A 22,121-nucleotide genomic window follows, 5' to 3' on the forward strand; every position below is an offset into this window, starting at 1 on the left:
CTGATGCCCTTAGGGCCTGCAATTATGATATTAACCCGGATTTAGAAAAGTGATTGAGAACAGAAGTGCTGTCTGATTTGCAATGAAGTGAGAATTTGTAATACCCTACTACTTTAATGCCTGGCGTGCTGATGGGGGTCATAAACATTGATTTATGACTATTCATAACATACATTCATCTTTTTTATGTATTGGGAGCTGACATTTAAGGGGTGTACTTGTGCAATATTACTTTGCATTTGTAATATTATTTTACCAGGGAAAATTCTGATTCTGATAAATGATGTAAAACAAATTATTAATTTTTTGTTATATAAAAGTGATAAAACCCAATTTCAAGAATGACAATTCATGAATAATTCTTCAATAGTTAAATACATTTTTAATGAAAACGTGAAATGCATAATCTACCAGTGCAGAAATTCATTGTCTGGTTTTAAAAACGATAATTAAGAATATAGTTCTAATCATATGCTGTCTTAAAGAGAAATTCTGTCAATTTGGATGAAGTATGATTGTGCCCCTAATACATGTTCATGTTTGGTAAATTTCCACAAAGAGTGTATTGAGGACTTCACTGCTATGATACTGTACATGTATTTGAGATTTAGCTATATATTTTTAGGAAGCTGAATCTCTAAAGACTAGTTCTGTGGTCACACGACATTTGCTCCTGCGACAATTGCTCCAGGCTTTATTTCGTCTAAGATATAGGGTTAGGGTAAGGGTTGCAATAGGGTTTTATTTTAGGTTTAGGATAGGGTACAATGTTAAATCCAGGGTTGAAGTTGGTGAAACCATTAGTTTTCGCCGGAGCAATTGTCATGGAACCAGTTCTACCTGCACCCCCAGTCCCCACTCCTACTCGTTACTTGGCTCTATGCTTCACACACCTCTAATCCCATACATTGTTGTGCTCCTATACAGCCTTATGAAAGAGGACGTCACATGAGAAGAGTGCATTGGATGTCAAATGTGAACACAGCTCTCAAGTTTCTTCAGGATAAAAAGGTAAACACTGTAGGCCTACTTACTTTAGTATGATTGTGATTTGAGTATAACCAATCACTACCAAACCTGATTGATTGCTTGTTATGGTCATGATGAGAAGGCAACACTTGAACAGGGAAAGGTGTACAAGTTAAACAGTTTCACTGCGCTGGAATTTCATTTTTTAATAAATTTTTCTTTCTTTCCTGATGGCATTTTTTGCCACCCACAATTTAAAACACCTGATTCATAATAAAAGGATAGATTTGTTACTAGTGTTTCATGCTGGTAATAACAAGAAATAACAAATGAATTTAATGAAATTCAATGGCAATAAGACATTAGAGTATTTATAAATGGTAGATGATATAATATATAATAAAAAATAAGTTTATCATTATCAAAATGTTTCCTTCGTCTCCACATCATATTTTTCTCTTCTACATTATTTCAGATCAAGCTTGTGAACATCAATGCTGGTGATATTGTAGATGGACGTCCACCGATTTGTCTTGGTCTTATCTGGACCATTATTCTCTACTTTCAGGTAGATTCTCAACCTATCATCTATTACCATTTCCTATGAAAACTAAAAATAAAGATTAGATATTCATCCTCCTCATTTAGCCAGTTTTGAAAATAAACTGAAAATGATTTGCATCATGTAGTAGTAACCCTTTTACATTTTGGTGGCAGCGGTGGGATTAAAAAATATTAATTTCATTTATCCCGTCAGTGATCATTCTTGTTTTACAAAAGAAATTCACTGAGTAGTATTACAGCTTTAAAGGTCAAGTCTATCCCAGCAAAATGTTGATTTGAATAAATAGAGAAAAATCAAATTAGCATTACACTGAAAATTTCATCAAAATCGGATGTAAAATAAGAAAGTTATGGCATTTTTAAAGTTTCGCTTATTTTTCACAAAAAAGTGATATGCACAACTCAGTGACATGCAAATTAGTCAGTTGATGATGTCCATCACTCACTATTTCTTTTGCTTTTTATTGTTTGAATTACACAATATTTCATTTTTTACAGATTTGATTATAGGGACCGACTTGACTGAATCATATAGTATTAAACAATGCTAATTCCACATGTCCAGGGAGGAATTAATCACTGTTTCACTTGACAATGAGGAGAAAATTAGAATATTTCATATTTCATATAATAAAATACAAAAGAAATAGTGAGTGGATGACGTCATCACTCTCCTCATTTGCATACCAACCAGGATGTGCATATAAATATTTTGAGAAAGTAAGCGAAACTTTAAAATGTCATAACTTTCTTATTTTACATCCGATTTTGATGAAATTTTCAGTGTTATGCTTGTTGGATTTTTATCTTTTTATTCAAATCAATTTTATGTTGTGGTAGACTTGTCCTTTAATAACCATATGTACACAATATACCAGTACATATACATATCATATAAACTTATGCATGCCATCAAAATAATTGGTGTCTTATTATGGGCCTACATGGAGAAACATATGCTTCTGTACCCTGAGGTAAATTGTGAGAATTCTCGGTCCGATTATACTGTTGATGTTATAGAGTCTTATCAGTCTGGCTGTACCCAGGGTAGCTGTCTTCTGAAGATTGCATAAAACCTTGATATTATTATCATTGTTATCATGATGAACGGGTTAACTCTTGCAATATATGGAGTATTGTGGCCAAGTGAATTAGTCTCCAGACTTTGGTTCAAATCCCAACCATGGAATAATTTCCGTCAGCAAGATATTGATCCACATTATGCTGCACTCAACCCAGTTGAGGCAAATGGGTACCTGGTAGGAAATTATTCCTTGAAATGTGTGTGCCCTGTAAATAATTACGGCTGCCAAGTCCTTTGGAAGTGAAATATGATATGCACTATACAAGAAATATTCATTATTGTTATTATTATTATGTATCATCTTGCTTCGTAGATTGAAGCCAATTCAAGTATGATGGATGCCCTTGCTGAGTATGATTCAAGCAGTGTTGGTAGCTCAGCAGCCTCCAGTCCAGCAACGTCCAGACGAGGGTCTGATTCGACCGAACCTCCTCCTATGAAGAAGGCTTTCAGGGCGGCATCCAAACTGAAACAGAAGGTTACTGCCAAGAAAGCACTCCTCAATTGGGCTAAGAAGGCTTCTAAAGCTCTGTAAGTTTTATAGTGATGTCCAAATAATGATGGCAAAGTTACGTAGCAAGGATCCTTAACCAAGTCTGTATAACATATTTAATCCTTTGAACCCTGAAAGAATTGGGATGATTGTGACCCTTAGCCTAGATTATTTGCAGATATGAAGATTATCGGCAAAATTAAGGAATACATGACGCTTGAAATAAATGATCTCCTCTTCTCATGATTCGAGCCCAGCCATGTCAGCGGCACCTTTTTCCGCTGGTACCCGGCCTGACTTGACTGATGTTGTTTAGCTTCCCGTACTAATGATAATCTAAAATTTTCTCTCAAAATCACTGCTTTGACGGAAGTAAAATTCAACAATACCTTACGCATAGTCCGTATACGACTCACCGTGTGTTATCGCACGAGCCTCCTTGGTAGGGTAGTAGCCTATATTTTGGTCATTTTTTATGCTAAAACCGAAGTTTATCGACTGAATATCTCTAAAATGATGTCATTTTTACACTGCACTTGATATCTTAAACCTTTGCGTTTGAATCACATGACTTGAAGCCGGTATTCTGGCTTTTCAGCGTCAAAGGGTTAAGTGGCTTTTGGGGTGTTGCAAGAAAATAATGGCAATCAGATCCCAATTCTGTTAGAAATTTACAATTGATAGATCAATTATACCAATTTTAACTGCAGCAAATTAATTTGAACCTTTTTGAAAATAAGATACAGACCAGCAATTGAGTGCAAATTTTAATTACCTATAAAACTTAAATAAGACAAATTGAAAATTGCTTTTCTTTTCATGTTATAATGATCACAAGTATGTATAACCTTTATACAGATTTTTGTTGTACCACATCAAATATATTACAAATAAATTGATTCAAAAAAATATTATGTGGTTTCAATTGGTGACTTCTGCATATTAGAGATTAAAATAAAAGACTATAAGCAGTAGAGCAATTGTTACAGGGAGTATACAGTATTCCATATAAACATTTCTGACATCTTCATTTTTTCAAGTCATGCATAATTCACTGTCTAGTAACAGCTGCAGTGGAAGTGTCAAATAGGAAGTACTTCTATCCATCTCATTGAGTGATTTCCTGAATTGTTTCCTGAAAGTCTATTGATATCAAAGATGCAGTTCTCGCTTCTTGGAAATTATGACTTATTTTAGTTGTCAATATATTTACCAAGCCTTTTCAAGGTTTCTGATGAATTCAGAGGATAGAGATTTTGTAATGTAGATAGAAAAATCTATTTTTTTTCTTTTGTTTTTTAAGTTTTCATTTTAATATGATGAGAATTAAGTATATTTCTTATTAAATCACCATGGAATAATGCTTATAAATTAAAATATGTGTAGCAAGATAATTTACTGGGGATAATCACTGTAATATTTGATCTCGGAATATGTCAAAGCATATATGGTTGTAAATAGCAATGAAATAGATCCCACTTGAATATGATTATGTTTCCATACTATGTGAACATACATGACCGGGAATGCACAGTACATGATTTAAGGGGATTAGTTCACAAAGAAGACCAAAATAGAAATCATTTCATGCAATTCTGCTCACAGCATGCGCATCATTGCATGGATAACTGGGCCCTTTGACACGAAGACGTGCAATGTGTTAGACATTTGAAACAACAAGTGTGATTGGTTGATTTTCAGTCATTTGAACAAAATACTCATGCAACAGTGATCTTGATTGGTCATTCGAGGTTGGGCTATTGTTCATTTCTTTCATGTTACAGAGTCCTGATTATAATGCTGTTCATGTTCCATTCCAACATGCCCATGTGCAAGCAAAGGGAAGAATGCACTTGGCTATGTGCCAGGCAGATCGAGTATGCGGCCATATGTGTTTGCTTATAAACGGAGGATAATGTTGCCGTATATTCTGCACACTTTACTTTCAGACAAAGGGAAACGTGTTTGAATGTCTTTTTCATGGAGCGGTATAAATAAATACTCCACCTCTCATTGTAAATATTCGGTTTGATCTTTGTTGACCTGGCATCATCCTTATTCATTGAGGAAAGAAGAGCCAACACGCTACTTCTATATGTCTCTTTTCCACCTACCTCCTCAAAATATTATCTCTCTTGTGTTTTTCACCCCAAGCTTCTCTTACTCATGCTGCCTCCATGAATAATTTGGCAGTTTCAATCATGTATGATATCCATTCTCCTATTTCAACTATTTGCTTTACTTCAATCTCTCACCTCTTAGTATTATTTCTTTTCTTTATCTCTCTCTCATCTTTCTTAGTGTCATATACTGATCTCAGTCTTTCTTTTCTCCATTCCACTTATCACTTCTATCCTAAGGACTCTTGGCTCCCCGTTCCTACCCACTCTTTTCTCCATTGATTTTTCACTTCTCTTCATCTGGATCCCTCTCATACTTCTGCCCATCCCTACCCATGCTTTCCTCATCATCCATTCCCATACATGTACTTCTTCTTTGTCTTTGTTTCTCTCTTCTCCCTCTCTCTGAGTATGTTTTCCTGTTTTCTTCATGTGATATTTACTTGAGGGACATAAAGCTCTAGAGATTACAAGCAGTAGACCCCCTGCATGTGTCTGTTGTTCTAGATCAACTATTATATGTGTGTCCTAGAATGAGTCCCTATAACCTTTATACACTGTCACATTCAGCATCATAGTTTATGATTTGTAGTCTCAACGTTTCAGACCTTTATGCAGAAAATTAAACTATTACCTTTTTCAAACGAAAATTCAATGCAAAAGAGATGTTGAACTGTTATATTAAAAAATATATAAAAGGAATAGGATTAGGTGAAGTTACACTTCTTACAAATGCTTCGTGTCATTTAGAGGTAAAGTGAGATGCTTGAAATATTTTTCCTCGTTCCCTACATCCCTTTCATTAAAATTCAAAATGGAATCATGTAGGTAAGAACCTGTTATTGAACATGAATTTAATTTCCATTTTGAGATCACCCTCAAGAAAACTGTTCTTATTTATCTCTCCTCACAGAGGCCTCTACAAAATAATGGTATATAGATTATTTTTCTCTAAAGGAATAAAAGATGGATGTAATGATAATCAGGTCTTGATTTGGAAATAAAACAGCCCCCTCCAACAAGCTTCATTCCAATCTCTTCAAATAATAATTGTTACAAACGCCATGGCTGGGATTCGAACCCATGACCCTCTGTTTCAAAGTCCAGAGACTAATCCTCTGGACCACAACCCTCCTAGAATCAATAAGAAAAGTAACCCAATACTTTATCCCCAATTTCTCAACCCATCTAGATCAGTACCTGGTGGCCCAACTGTGGAGATCAAAGATTTTGGACCTAGTTGGAGAGATGGTAATGCCTTCAACATGCTGATTCAGAACATCCAGCACGGTCTGATCGACCTGCAGTCTCTTGGTGGTCAGACCAACTTGGAAAGGTTGGAACAAGCCTTTAATCTAGCAGAAGAGAGGCTGGGAATTGCTAAACTCCTGGATCCAAATGGTGGGTAGAGACAGAGATCATGAATTACATTGGGGTGCACACGTGATTGTAGTAAATGGGTAGCCTGTCTGGTAGGAAATTTTTTTCCTTGAAATCCTTTGGTGCTGGGATAGCAGCAAGGGAAAAATTAATCTGCACTTTGAGCACACTGAAAAGTAGTGACAAGCACTTACACGCTGCATTATTATTTCTATTAATAATAATAATAATAATACCAATATGCTTATACATGTATAGCGCATATCACTGCCAAATGTGTCCCTATGCGCTCAATTGGATAATATTACCCTGGCTTTAGCCCCGCAGCCTTTTACAGCACGGTGGAATTTCAAGGAATAAATTCCTGCCAGGTACCCATTTACCTTACCTGTGTTGAGTGCAGCACAATGTGGATAAATTTCTTGCCGAAGGAAATTACGCCATGGCTGAGATTTGAACCCACGACCCTCTGTTTCAAAGTCCAGAGACTAATCCACTGGGCCACAACGCTCCACAATTAATAGTACAATTGTCTGCCATTTTAGACTGTCAACTATTTGCTATTGAATTCTTGGCAATTACAATGATTTTTTTCTTCAATATTATTATTAATCTTCTTATTTGTATTCTTAAGTTCACTATACTCAGTGAGTCAACTGCAACTGCAAAGTACAAGTGTTATGCAGCAGGCTTCATTTTTCATCTCTGTGTCGGTTCACTTTGTGATATATACCTTTCACATATTTAGAAAAGAGAAAAATAATTTGAATGAATATATTAGCAACCACAGATGTCTGATGTTTTTTTTTTTTTAGATTGATGCTCCAGAAAGAGATGATAATTAGTGTGTATTTGCTAGGAACTCATTGATAAATTGAGAATGACACTTAATTTATTCATCATTACTTTTTACTTCTCCAGATGTTGATGTTGACAAGCCGGATGAGAAGTCAATCATGACTTACGTCTCTCAATTCTTCACTGCTTATCCTGATACAGGGTCCTCTGCAAAGGTAAATACCTTAAATGAAGAAAGAAATGCCTCTTTTACTCGGGGCTCAAAGCGCTTTACAGCATATTATTACCCCGGTCATTGGATTCATTTCAATCCTGCACAAAAAGTGCACAATTTCCACTCCCTTGGGAGCATTCCTTGCATTCATCGCAGCCTCATTATGGCACTGGCAAATTCAAACATACAATATCTTTAGCATCCTGCCGGGTACCTATTTAGCACCTGGGTCGAGAGTGGCAAAGTGTGGATTAACGCCTTGCCAAAGGACGCTAGACCGTGGTGGGATTCGAACACACGACCCACTGTTTACAAGGCGAGAGTCAGAACCACTACACCACGGCTCTTTTATAAAAAAAAATTCATATATATATATATATATATAAGCTTTAATGATTTGGAATAGTTTTTTGTCTCGCCTGCATAGCAGAGCGAGACTATAGGCGCCGCTTTTCCGACGGCGGCGACGTCAACATCAAATCTTAACCTAAGATTAAGTTTTTTAAATGACATCATAACTTAGAAAGTATATGGACCTAGTTCATGAAACTTGGATATAAAGTTAATCAAGTATTACTGAATATCCTGCCTGAGTTTCAGGTCACATGACCAAGGTCAAAGGTCATTTAGGGTCAATGAACTTAGACTATGTTGGGATAATTATTTTCAAAATCTTAACCGAAGGTTAAGTTTTTGAAATGGCATCATAACTTAAAAAGTATATGGACCTAGTTCATGAAACTTGGCCATATGGTTAATCAAGTATTACTAAATATTCTGCTTGAGTTTCAGGTCACATGACCAAGGTCAAAGGTCATTTAGGGTCAATGAACTTTGGCCAAGTTGGGGTATTTTTTGAATTACCATCATAACTTTGAAAATTTATGGATCTAGTTCATGAAACTTGGACATTAGATTAATCAAGTACCACTGAATATCCTGTGCGAGTTTCAGGTCACATGACCATGGTCAATGGTCATTTAAGGTCAATGAACTTTGGCCTTGTTGGGAGTATTTGTTAAATTACCATCCTAACTCTGAAAGTTTATGGATCTAGCTCATAAAACTTGAACATAAGAGTAATCAAGTATCACTGAACATCCTGTACGAGTTTCAGGTCATATGACCATGGTCAAAGGTCAGTTAAGGTCAATGAACTTTGGCCGAATTGGGGGTATTTGTTGAATTACCATCCTAACTCTGAAAGTTTATGGATCTAGTTCATAAAATTTGGGATATAAGAGTAATCAAGTATCACTGAACATCCCCTGTGAGTTTCAGGTCACAAAACGAAGGTCAAAGGTCAGTTAAGGTCAATAAACTTTGGCCATATTGGGGTATTTGTTGAATTTCCATCATAACTTTGAAAGTTTATAGATAGAGTGAATGAAATGTGGACATGGGTGTAGTTGACAAGTCTTTATATAAGTCACCGTTCAAATGTCATTCATGGTCAATGAACTTGGTATTATGTCATATGAATGGTGTTTTTGTGAATGATTATTTTGTAGTAGTTTTCAAAGTTAGCACTGCTGCTATATTAAATCGCGTAATGCAGGCGAGACTGCCAGAGGCGTTCCACTTGTCTATTTTAATAAATGACAATTTTATTGCCAAAAAATAGTATTTTAACTTGATTGATTCAGTGTACTATTGTTAAGTGAATTAAACCAATTAGGTATACACTAGTATATTTCTTTTTGTGTAAACTTGTATTCTTATTTTGTTTTCATTACAATATTTTGCAGAAAAAAGAAACAGAGGAAGATGGTGATGAAGAGAAGGCTGTTTGTAAACAACTCAACGACTGTCTGAGTGTAGAGGAAGCTGTATTAGCAACAAAACAACCTGCTACATCAACATCATTGTCAGAATATCAGGTAAATTTTATGTATTTACCAACAACAAATGTATGCATAATTGCTTCAGACTTACAGTCTTTAGCTTTTAATAGGAAGATCCAGCCTGAAATCGAAATGAATTGAATACCTGGAATATTATTAAGACAAGAATGACATTGAAGATTTTACTAAAATCAATGAAAATAACAATTGCTTCATTCTGAATTTTTAATGTTATTTTGTCGAAACAGTTGGATGCATGTCGTCATGAATATGCAATTATTTTTAGCTGATGTTATTTTCCTTAAATTCCAGATGGCCAGCAGGATGCGTTCTAGAATCTACATTTCCCCCTCCTGGGGCCCGTAACACAAAGCTTAGCAATGATCGTAGAACATTTTTCTACGATTGATTCCATTAACTACAATGTACAATCAATCATGAAAATCAAGCGTAAGATTAACTGCTAACCTTTGTGTTACGGGACCCTGATTGGGCAACAAGTTTTATATTGTACTCTCCTGTTATTAGAATGTCTTGAGAGTGTTTACTTTTTTCCTTGCTTCTCAAAAAATTCTACAAAAATCCTTGGTCCCTGCATGTTTCAAACTTACGATCGATGCAGTTCCCCAATCATACACAAATAGAACTTTAATACATTGGTCAACATATCCCCCATCCACTTTGTTTGATTTGTACAGAGATTTGTTGAGTTTGAGAAGGAACATAAGAAGAGCAATCAGATGATGATGAAGCTAATCGACAAGAAGAGGAAGAAAGTCTTTGTTATGATGACCACCGAGGAGTGCGACGTCTTGATCGAGAGATGGACGAAGGTGGCGGGAGACTACGAAGAATGGAGGAAGAGGCTGGAGAACGACATGCCTGGAGAACTGGGTCGGCTTGGAGCCTGGTTGAATAGAGCAGAGGAGTTGTTAAAGAAGAGAGAGGTGGAGCCGCTGGAGTCACAGGATGCTACCTGGAGCCAGATGAAGAGGAGACTTGAGGAGCACAAGGTAAAAGATGGAGATATTTTCCAGACACGTGGAGAGGTTTGCCATTGACTGTGAAATGGCCACTGCCATTTCGCAGTCAATGGCAAATCAATCAATGATCCAATGAATAATGGTTTGAAAGATAACAAGTAACCAATCAGAATTATTGTTCAAAATTTACTTTTATCCCAAACCCTTGTGTTATTGTTATGATGATAGTAATACTAAGTATAATAAGAAGAATAATGATTGTCACAGCATAATTAATGATAATGGTTGTAATGATAATCATAATGGTGATAATGTTATTGATGATGATTATAATGATAAATAATGATAAAAATAGTAATAATAATCAAAATAATAAATATAATAAATTGCAATGATAATAATAATAATGATGATAATGATAATGTAATAATAATAATGATAGTGATAATGATAGTTGGCTCATTTTAAAGATTATCATTATCTTCTTAACTATTTTAGGATCACTTCAAAGATGCCAACTCCGTTCAGCAGTCCTTTACTAGAATCCACCTCCAAGGAATCAAGGTGGATGGCCAAGACATCCCACAATCTATGCTTGATTGTATGGCCGAGAGGTTTATTGTTGTCATGGAAACAAAGGATTCCCACAGGTACACACAATATAGAGTCACAGTGGCAGGTCCAACTAGGTTGGATAAAATACAATTTCAGGGTCAGCATTGTGCACAATAGTTGGCCCCTTTAAACTGTTGTGTCTAATTTTGCTGGATCTTTGCCTGAGTCAGACACTAGTACTGTGCACATTGGGAAGTAAGAAGGTACACAAACAAAATGTGACAAATTGGAGACAATCTAATTAATAATCGCTAGGGGGTATTCATTTGTCTCGCAATCTACTATGGTCAACAAGGAAATTCGTGATCACTCTTGCAAAATCTAATTAATGTATTAAAAAATGTTTTATTTCTCATGAAATTGCACAGATACTTTAACAGGAGATATATATATATTTAATTGTTATGTATCATAGATTGTCAAACAAAATCTTTATTTCAAGAGTTTTGATTTGATTATACAAAAGTGTATAATGAAATATCATTTTCCCCCTCACTATATAGAATGATATGCCAAGCAAAACTTTTTGTTCAAACAACCCATGGAAAAAATATTTATATTATATTGGATGGCTCAGAATGGAATACAAGAAATATTCTAAGAGTTCAGGAAAATATTCCACGAATCGCAGATGAGTGGAATATTGGCCCTAACGAGTGGAATATTTCTGGTATTTCATGAAATAACGCTATCCAATATAATTATCATTTATCCCACCCCCCCCCCCAAAAAAAAGAGGGAGAAATTTGATTTAACAAGTAATATCAGTTATCACATTATGCCATTATCACTTCATGGGATCATATTTGGTCGTTGACATGCGACTTGCATGTAGTTCATTACGACGTCATGGAGCGTAGTTGTGCTCTATGCTGCGCATCGCATTGCTTTCATTGTTGTACGCATTGTATATTTCACGCATTCGCGCCTGTGCCCTAAACTGTTGAATAAGCTCTCATATTCAATAGCTAACTTTGTACAGGAGCCTATGGGATATTCGTCAGATTTCGGTCCTTTTTAGGGATACATTCTGATGCTGCACGGGCAATTGATGCAGACCAAAAATATGCGTTTTTAAAGCATCGCTAGAACACTCTATATAGATGATAATGTGAGATATCTCTTAAAACATGAAAAATGTCATTCATTCATAGTTATTACTGGGTGTTTTGTATTTATAATTATTATAGGATATTAAATGTAATCCCCTCTTACTTGCAGATGGCACCTTGAATACGAGGAAATTAAATATCGTCTGCTGGCATTTGTTGTGATGGCAGAGAAGAAACTTCAGACATGGACTGTGAAATATGGGGATGCGCAAGAAGTGAAAAGATTACTGCAGAGTTATGTGGTAAGCTAGCAAATTTATATGTTCAATTAAACTCTTATTATACAATGTTATTCTATGTATGGTTTGCTTTAGCATGTGTTCTATATTGCAAAAATAACATTACTGCTATTGCATTTAGTGTAAAAAAGCCCCAAAAGAATGCAAAGGTATATATATGAAAAGTTACAGAGAGAGAAAAAATAATAATTACAAGAATTATGTTACAAGAGAAAATAACACTTTGATCAAAATAATAATTACAGGAAGGTACATGTATGTTACAAGAGAACACTTTGATCATAGTTGCTGCCTTGGTATAGGGATAAATTCACCTGTGTTATGTGATACTTTGGGTGTTACAGGAAAGAGTTATTGATAATTATCTATTATCCCCAAAAATCACAAAAGTCTATTTCATATTGTTTTGTCACTTATACTGTATATATCACCTTTTTATAATGCAGGATTTTGTGGATTCTGAGAACTTCTTTGAGCAGTATGATCAGACATTTAAATTACTGGAGGAAGCCACTGGAATATATGTTGCCAATTTGAAACATGGTAAGAATTCTCTCAAGATATGCTCAGAAATAAGTGGGTTTCTTAGGAATCAAGTTTAAAATCATGATTCAAGATTTTATATTATTATTCCCACACTGAAATTTACCCACATTATACTGCACTCATCCCAGGTGAGGTGAATGGGTGCCTTGCAGGATTAATTACTTGAATGCACCAAGCGCCTTTAGCAGCTGGAGCTACATCTGGGGTAATATATAGTGCGCCATTAAATTGGCAACTAGATAATCGTTGCCTCATAAATATAAATATAATTATTGATATCATACATACTACTTAAATTGTAGATATGTTCTATATTAAAAAAATCTTAAAATATCAAATTCAGTTCAACTTAATATTTGATTGAAATGTGGGGTTCTGTTTAAAAAAAATAGATGATTACTCTTTAAAAGTATAGATTAGTAAAATGAAAGACAAAAGGACAGTTTGGCATATTGGTCACTGATTCCAGAATATTTCTTTTTCAAATGTATTCTACAGCTGAGGAAAAAGAGGTTTGCAAGCGATTTGTTGTTGATATGGAATTGAAAAAGAAGAACTTGACAGTTGAAGTAGCATCAGTCAAAGCCATGTTGGAGAAGGTCACTGAGAATTGGAGGTCATACAGGTCAGAGGTCATTGACCTCCAACCTTGGTTAAAGGAAGCAGAGAGGATTATCAGCCATGGAACTCAAGATAATAAAGTGGTAAGAAGCTTTTCGTGTATGGAATTTTAACTTGTTGCAAACTGGAACAAATTTAACCTGTGGGAATAACAAAAATTAAAAAAAACTATTGGATGCCAATAGTGACTACTTTAACTGATTTAATTGATATTTTTCTTTATGATTTTCCTATTTTTCCTGTTTGGAAATTTATGTGTACATGAGTTGCTCTTCATATTATAATTTTGTAAACAAAACACTGATTTTCCATACCATGTATTATTTATCCTATTAAAAAAGTATTTCTATATCTTATGCATTACTACAATATGTACTGGTTAGTTGCAATGTTTTTTTGGAAAAGGAAAAGTTTACAGATATTGGAAAACTGTTTTGTACTTGTAAATAAACTTTTGCTATATTGTACGTGAGCAATGTAAAGTTTAGGGACAGTAGTTGCTACCTCTCTTTCAATTGAAATAATGTTTTTCTGCTTGAATTCTTATTTTGGGGGATTTTATTTTTCATTTTATTCCAAAAAATTCTCTAGGCATTTTTTGCCAACCTAAATGAGATGACTCCAAAATACACTGCATTGAATCACCATGGAAACTTCCTTGTGGAGACCTGCAAGCCAGACGTGTCACAAGAAGTTCAGCAACAACTCAATCTACTCAACACTAAATGGAACCAAGTATACAGTCAAGGAAAGGTACGTACATTGGTTCGATTGATATGAAATCTTGTGGTACTTGGAAAGCCAAGAAGCTTTGCAATTCATTACAATTCACTCTCATGGATATTGTTTGTGAAACTTTTCATGATCAATATGGCCTGATTGTAGATAATGGTGTCACAATTAACCTGCTTGAGAGAGAGGCCTTTGTTTATTTACCTTTGTTAACTCTTTTTCATCTTCTATATTTATTAGTAATTTGTATACTTTGGGAAAGGTATTTGTGCACTGACTTATTGATAGACTTAGGGCCTTTTGACATGTGAATCTTGAATCATCATTGTAATGATGATTGCAATCGTCTTTAGAATCATCAGACCTTTCACACAGAAAATTTGTACCGTAATTTGAGTGAAACTTATCTGGAATTCACCTCCGGAGTAGAATTTGAATTTGTGATTGTTTGGTTTTACACGTGCTAAAAATTTGTCATTAGCCTTATTTTTCACTTGAATCATCATTCAAATTATGATTTTTTAACCGTGTGAAAGGGCGGCTAATTCAGTGCATGTTTACACATTTAATAGCTTGATCTTATTTTTTTGTCCGAAAATATGACTTCTGCTTCTACTTGTGCTATTTACAATATAGTAATGTTTATTATAATGATGATGATGATGATGATTGTGGTGGTGATGATGAAGTAAAAAAAAAATTATAGTTATAATATAGATTTGTTTAATAATATTATTTTTTTAGATGTATATGCAGACTGCAGAAGGGGACAAGATAAGGAAAGAGTTTGACAGTGAACTATCATCAGTGAGTTCATGGCTTGAACTCTCTTCCCAGGCTTCTAAGAAGGTTGTACCTTGTACGCAGGAGGCATTGCTCACCAATCTGAGGCAATTGGATGTAAGTTCAAGATGAATTTGCCTATCAACTTTATTTTTGAAAGGTTATACAGTACTCATTAGTTTAATGTTGGCATGAATGCCAATAAATGATAACAATTTAATCCATCATGAATGAGGGAAATTGGTAAGAATGTCAAATAATGCTGTTTTTATATTCATGGAAAGCTTTATGAAACAGACACCAGATATCTGAGAAATTTGACTTAATGGATATTTCTTTTTCAAGGAAAAGTTAAAGTTAAAATTAAAGTTATGGAATGTAAAAGTCTTGTGTGGAAAGTTTGAATAACATAATGACATTTCTAGCTTGCACCCAGTAACTTAGTTGACATGCATGTTCTGATAATAATCATTGGAACCCAGCGGTATTACAATCTGTAATCTACTTCTTTCGAGGCAGTGATTCTAACACCAAGCCATTAATGGACCATAGTATATGGTAGTCCCCATTAAATAGGAACAAATACTTTAGCTCCTTTGGTTTTACTCTGACTCGCATTCAAAGTCTACCATGGAATGTAGAATGGACTGATGAAGGCTTTCTTGGAAAGTTCAAATCAAATAAAGACTTGTCTTGCTTGCTCCCTGTGCAATTCAGAAGTTTCTTTCAATCATGACATGTTATTCTTAAAAATACTGCAATGCACAAATTCATGACACTGCTAATTTAGAAGACAAATTCCACAACCTATAGGTAAACTTTTATGCTTTTTTATCAAATATTTATTTGCAGAAAATGCATAAATTGCATAAGATGTTTGTATGTAAGAAAATTAGAATTTAAGAATTTTTTGACCCAACAGGAAGCAATCGGGGAGGTCTCAGGTCAAGAGCGTTCCTTCAAACACCTCTCTGAGCTAGCCCAAGAGATGGTTAAATCATGCTCTCAGCAACAAGCAACTCAAATACTGGCTGCACTCAGGCACGTCAAGGAAAATCTCAAAGATGTCAAGTAAGTTATATTTCACATATTTCTTTCCAAATCATGAATTAGTCATCACCATTTTCACGATGTGTATACATGTATGATTTTTTTAGTATGAAATAAGTGCCAAATTGCTAAAAAACCTAATAAAACTTGTTATGCACATTTATGGCAGAAAGAGTCTGCAGTTATTGCATCCTCCATGTTCAATGATGTGCAGCGTATATTGCAAACGCAAACATTTTGAATTAAAATTATTTCTATCCTAATGATTTTATTGAAAATAGGGAATCAATGCCTGAGAGGAAGAGAGTGATTGGTGAGATTCTGAAACTGATGGGTCAGTTTGAAGATGGAATGGGAGCAGTACAAGATTGGATCCAAGAAGCAGAAAGACTTCTTAATGAACCAACCAAACATGTTTCAACTATGAACATCACACTTAAAAAGCACAAAGTAAGTCCATTTTTATTGTTAAGTTTTCTTTTATAATTTAACAGATAGGTTTGTCATAATTTTTTTTGTAATTTGAAGTGAAGATTACTCAACATTATTCATCACAACCCTTGAGGCTTGTGGGACAGCATTTTCTTTAATTATCCTGTATATACTTGTAAATTTTTTTTACTCATTGTTTTAGGCATTGAAAGAAACTTTACATTCAATTGAAAATCAAGTGTAAGTCCTAAAATCAAGCATAATTATGCTTGAAAGTTGAGTTACAATTAAATGCAAATCAAGTCAAGCTTTGAATTTAGTCAAAGTACCTGTAATTGGTTTTGATTTGGCAATGAATACAAGGTCCTTGCAATGCTCTATTAGTTTCATAAGGCACCCGACCAAAGTCTGTGCCATGTATTTGAGGAAGAATCCTGTTCAGTGTCTTTTTCTGCAGCATTCCTGCATCCATCATCAGTGTATTTTTTACGATGAAATAGGAAGACTATGAAAAGCAAGAAGTTGGATTCCCCCTGCAGAACATGGCTCGGAGTCATTCCTTGCAGTTATTTCTGGATGCTTTTATCATCTTGCAGGGCTGCCTTTTCAGGAATGCTGGAATGGTTTCATAATTGTTGTAAATCAATATAATTTTATGATTATCTAAAGAATATTCCCATGATTTCTAAAAATCTTCAGATATTGTAATTGTAAAAAAAAAATCTTCTGTCCTTATGATTTCTAAAAATCTTATATCCTTATGATTTCTAAAAATCTTCAGATATTGTAATTGTCAAGGACCAACTTAGGATATACTTGATAAAATAAGATATGAAACACATATCTAAATTAATCCTGTTTTGTTTTTATTAAATTTAGGACCACTTTGCCAAGGCACCTCTTGTTCAGGTCAAACTGAAGGAGAAAGGTCACATTGTAACTTACATCATCAACATGAAATGTACCTACATTGATACCACCATCATGGAGTCTCAAGTATCAACCCTCAATATCAGAGTGGAGGTATGTATCATAACTATCTCATAATCTTTTAAATGATGAGTATCAGTCACCTTTGATTTTACAGAAAAGGAAGAACACAAGTGAGAGAAGACAAGTTTTTAAAATAATACAAAGGAAGACATTTGCTGTGTTCTAGGATGACCAAATAAAAAAAAATCAAGGAGAATGGGTGCACTCAATTGTAAATAGTTATATCTATTCAATTTTTTATTGTTATTAGTATTATGATTATTATTTCTGTTATTATTATTGTTATTATTATTATTATTATTGTTATTATTATTATGGTGATGATTATGATGATGATGATGATGATGATGATAATGATAATTTTAATGATGATGATGATGATTATGATTCTTTTCGTTTCAGGGAGGGGGTGGGGGTATCTGCATTGATATAAGTTAAAGTCATGCTTCATGACTTCTTGAAATAGGTTTGATAATTTTCAAAGACAAAGAATACAAAAGCATTTAGATGACAATGTACATGTATGTGCAACTTTTATGGCATGTAGGGATATTGATAATTTTACAAAAAGGAAAGGATGTGAAGAAAACTTTAAGTGCTAGAATAGAATATTGAAGGCCTCAAATATAAAATCACAACCTCTAGGTAAAGTAGATTATTTTGAATATTAAGGACTTTCAAAACATTGCAATTGGTTCAACATAAATGATTTACATGCTGGATAAGTTAATTGTATCAGTGTATTGATATGAATGTTAATTCATATATGGATATTATTGTTAATGTACAGGACTGTCTGAGGAAAGAAGCAAATTTTGAGAGCCAGGTCTCAATAGACATGGATAGCTGGTCTAGATTTAAAGCTCATGAGGCAGAGTTGAAGAATTGGCTGACATTGGCTGAGAAAGAACTACAGGTTAGACAGGGTACACCAAGGCAACAAATGGAAAAACATAAGGTAAGGATATACAATCTGGGGAACCTTTCTTAGACATCCCAATCATTTTTTACTTTGAGGAAGGAGTCTGATTTTCGAACACAACTATTAAAATTATGGCATTTGAGTGGAAAAAATGAAGAAATAAAAGGAAATTGTAGAGTATATTCAATCTTATGTTTCATCAAGAACATTATATCCTATTCGTTGAATGATTGAAAGAAATATATGAAAATTTAGCAACAGTGAAAATGAATTGCGTGCCTGTACTATGATTCTTTAGAAGAGATAATGCAGCCCTCTCTAAATATTGATGGTTTATTATTTTACAAATGTTGTGCTTAAAGTAGCTCTGCGAATGGACATCCTGAAGATTTTTGACCTGCACTTCCCAAAGCAATTGACCAGAATGAAAAAAAAGTTTCACAATAGCTAGCTGTACTCACCTATATTTGATAGATTTTGTGGTACCAAACTTTGTACCAATAATATACTTGTCAATTGTTGTTTGAAGGTTATGTTTGAGGATGCCGAACCCCAAGTGATGACAAAGTTCTTAGAAGTCTGCCAGACTCTATTCCATGCTTTACCAGCTGATAACAGGAAGGAGGTAGAGACTAGGATGAATATACTTCAAGAGAGATATCAGGTTTGTCAACATTTATTCATTGCATGCTACATTTAATGTAATAGTGTTTCAATATTCTTTTCTATTTTTTTCGTCTTTTCTGTGTTTTCTTTCTTCCTTTTGAGTGCCTTGAGCATTGTTTTAAATGGAAGTAGGAATTTATGATATTATTATTATTATTATCATTAGTGATGTTATTATTTTTGTTATTATCATCATCATCATTGTCATTTTCATCATCATCTCTGTCATTATTATTATTCTTGTCATTATTTATTTTTATTTATATCTTCCTAAAATTCAGCATTTTGGTAATTTCTAGCTAGAAGCTGAACATTTGAAAAATTTATTACAGAATACTACCCTTTAGGAATTATTCCTTCTCTATTCCATTCTGTTCCATTCCTATACAGATTCTAGTTTTAATCCACAAAAAGAATTGAGACTAGATTCGTAAAGTAATTATCAATGAGTTGCTATAAAACCAATTTCATTTTCACACAAATTGTTTGGAATATTCTGATCATTTGTCACATAGACTGTTCACAAGGAAGCCCAAAGGAGAGCAAATGAATTGCAGTTTGAAGATGTTTGCATTCAGCTCAAAGATCAATTTGATGCTGCTGAGAAACAACTTGATCTTGAGAGACAAGCCTTGAAAGCAGATCAACCTCTCGAGAAAGTTCTCCAGGAACATCAGGTAGGTCTCTTTCCGCCTTTGGTTTGTTATGTTCCCACCATGTATTCAGGTAGTCTATCCTGTTTTCATTCTTGGACAATACTTGGTAATTGTTCAACAGATCAACTTCAAACTTGGTTCCTTTATCTTATAAGGAGTGACTTGTGGGATACAGGGTCAAAACTCACATAGTCATTGTATATGAAAGTAGCCTGTTTGTATTTTTCTTTTAGGTTGCAGTCTTCATAATTATAAACTTATTATTCTGATGATTTTTGTCTCGCCTGCAGAGCGAGACTATAGGCGCCGTTTTCCCGATGGCAACGGCGTCAACATTGAAATCTTAACCATGGTTAAGGGAACCCGTTTACATGCAAATGTGTGAAAAGACATAATCCCACCGCTGCCACTAAAAAGCATGGATGATTTGGGTGCAACATTTGAGTACATTATGATAGGATCTGATTATGTAATAACATTAGATTTATATCAGACAAACCTACATCCATAATATCAAGTTTGGAGGGATGACAAGATGGTATCAGTAATAAACAACTTTACTGGTGATCTTTTTTAAAACAAATTTTGTAAAGATATTGGTATCCATGTTGTTTCATTATGGTACAGGAGTTCTTCCAAGACTCTCACTTGTTGACAGCCCTCGCTGGTAAGATGCATGTCCTGGATACCTTGCAATCTCAGATGGCTAGGATGAACCCTCAACAGGCTGCACAGATGGCCCAAGTCTTTGCTCAAAACCAGCGGAGATATGAACAAGTACTAGAAGGAGCTGAAGGTCTAGAGAACAGACTAAGCCAAGCACCAAAGAGATGGAGGCAGTATGAAGAAGAGTAAGATATTTACTTCTCTAAGGACACTTAATTATCATTCATAAACTATATGAATACTTTTACCCATACCTGTCACAGAATTGAAGTAAAATGGACCAAATTTTTGCCATGCTACTAATATTTACTTTATTTGTACCAAACAATGAAAATTTGATCTAAGGCATTTTTTTCTAAATTTTTTGTCTACATTAAGTATTACTGTTCTTAAGATTAATTTAATGGATGAATATTCAATGAATGAATGACTGACTCACTAACTAACTGACTGACTGAGTAATGAATGAATTTAATCTTATTGTTCTATTATATTACCAATATCTGTGCACTTTGAACTATAAGTTTAAGGTTTTTAAAGTCCGCCTAGGAATCGGTGGTGTTTTTCAACAACTTGTATAGGGACATTACAAAATAAGGAATAGTTTTCAATGTGTTACTTGATCATATTCTTTTTTCAGTATTGGGAGAGTCACAACGTGCACCGATGCAATGAGATTTACTTTACAGGCTTTAGAAGACGCTGATACTGTAGATGATACAGAACAAGCTGCATCTAGTATTCAGGTAGAATTCATTCTCAAGAAAAATTCATAAAAACAATTAGGGAAACTGAAGGTTATATGCTTGTTTTAAAATTGTGGGGTTTGTTTGTGCCATTGAATTCACACTTTTTCTGTGGATGAGTAGAAAGTGATATCTATTGCAAGTACAGTAGTAATGATCTCAGGAGTTAAGTGCTCAGTTTTGAAAATAGAAAACCACAAGACTAGTGATATGTGTGAAATAATAGAAGACTGAAACCTTTTGCATCCACAAAATTGTCACAGCATAGGTTATTTTGTCAAGATAATGTCTTAGTAAATGAAGCTGACACAAGATTGATATTTCTCGCATGCTGAAGTTTCCTTCTATACAAATCCCTGCTTACAATGCTTTTTGCAAAGATTCAAGCTGCAATTACCCAAATCTGTACCCTCTTTATAGTTGAAGTTTATTAGTTTGATTTTATAGATTTTTAATAGCTTAAGTAATTTTGTTATCATGTACAAAACTTGTCTATTTAATTCTTTGTTTGCAGGACTTTCTTGATGCCAGTCTCATCTCCCAAGACATACTTCGCCAGCTTCAAGGTGATTTAGCAGATCTGAGTGAAGACATCCCAAAAGAAAAGGCCCAGGAGCAGCGAAGCAGGTTGGATACCGTGTCTTCCGATCTCGTTGCCACAAAGGCATCACTAGAGAATGCTTCCAGTAAGGTGTCTTCAAAGAAGATATGGCTGGAGTACAGGGATGGCAGTCAGGTTCTTAGGAGTGAATTGGATGATGTCAGCAAGCAAGTGAGAGAAACTAGCACCTGGTGTGATGTCCCATCATTGGAAGAGTGTTGTAAGAGGCAGGAGGTATGTATGGCACTCATCTATACTGGTTAACAGTTCAGTTTGTAGGCCCATACTTGAA

The 22,121-nt window shown here is 34.5% G+C and overlaps 1 protein-coding gene across 1 annotated transcript in view; it reads left to right on the top strand.

The window, feature by feature from the left end:
* The window catches only part of LOC129265311 (nesprin-1-like), a 111,626-nt gene that overhangs the window by 13,220 nt on the left and 76,285 nt on the right, over nucleotides 1–22,121 (top strand). The window contains exons 4-25 of the mRNA XM_064102408.1: nucleotides 928–1,011; nucleotides 1,445–1,537; nucleotides 2,931–3,148; nucleotides 6,423–6,631; nucleotides 7,532–7,623; nucleotides 9,371–9,502; nucleotides 10,165–10,479; nucleotides 10,948–11,099; nucleotides 12,286–12,418; nucleotides 12,862–12,958; nucleotides 13,460–13,665; nucleotides 14,174–14,335; nucleotides 15,059–15,214; nucleotides 16,020–16,168; nucleotides 16,429–16,597; nucleotides 17,459–17,602; nucleotides 18,363–18,530; nucleotides 19,024–19,158; nucleotides 19,676–19,837; nucleotides 20,444–20,667; nucleotides 21,123–21,228; nucleotides 21,743–22,063. Of these exons, the coding sequence (XP_063958478.1) occupies nucleotides 928–1,011; nucleotides 1,445–1,537; nucleotides 2,931–3,148; nucleotides 6,423–6,631; nucleotides 7,532–7,623; nucleotides 9,371–9,502; nucleotides 10,165–10,479; nucleotides 10,948–11,099; nucleotides 12,286–12,418; nucleotides 12,862–12,958; nucleotides 13,460–13,665; nucleotides 14,174–14,335; nucleotides 15,059–15,214; nucleotides 16,020–16,168; nucleotides 16,429–16,597; nucleotides 17,459–17,602; nucleotides 18,363–18,530; nucleotides 19,024–19,158; nucleotides 19,676–19,837; nucleotides 20,444–20,667; nucleotides 21,123–21,228; nucleotides 21,743–22,063 (3,627 nt within the window). The remainder of the gene's footprint in view (nucleotides 1–927; nucleotides 1,012–1,444; nucleotides 1,538–2,930; nucleotides 3,149–6,422; nucleotides 6,632–7,531; nucleotides 7,624–9,370; nucleotides 9,503–10,164; nucleotides 10,480–10,947; nucleotides 11,100–12,285; nucleotides 12,419–12,861; nucleotides 12,959–13,459; nucleotides 13,666–14,173; nucleotides 14,336–15,058; nucleotides 15,215–16,019; nucleotides 16,169–16,428; nucleotides 16,598–17,458; nucleotides 17,603–18,362; nucleotides 18,531–19,023; nucleotides 19,159–19,675; nucleotides 19,838–20,443; nucleotides 20,668–21,122; nucleotides 21,229–21,742; nucleotides 22,064–22,121) is intronic.

This window comes from Lytechinus pictus, chromosome 7 (genome assembly GCF_037042905.1).
Source record: "Lytechinus pictus isolate F3 Inbred chromosome 7, Lp3.0, whole genome shotgun sequence".
Classification (NCBI taxonomy): domain Eukaryota; kingdom Metazoa; phylum Echinodermata; class Echinoidea; order Temnopleuroida; family Toxopneustidae; genus Lytechinus; species Lytechinus pictus.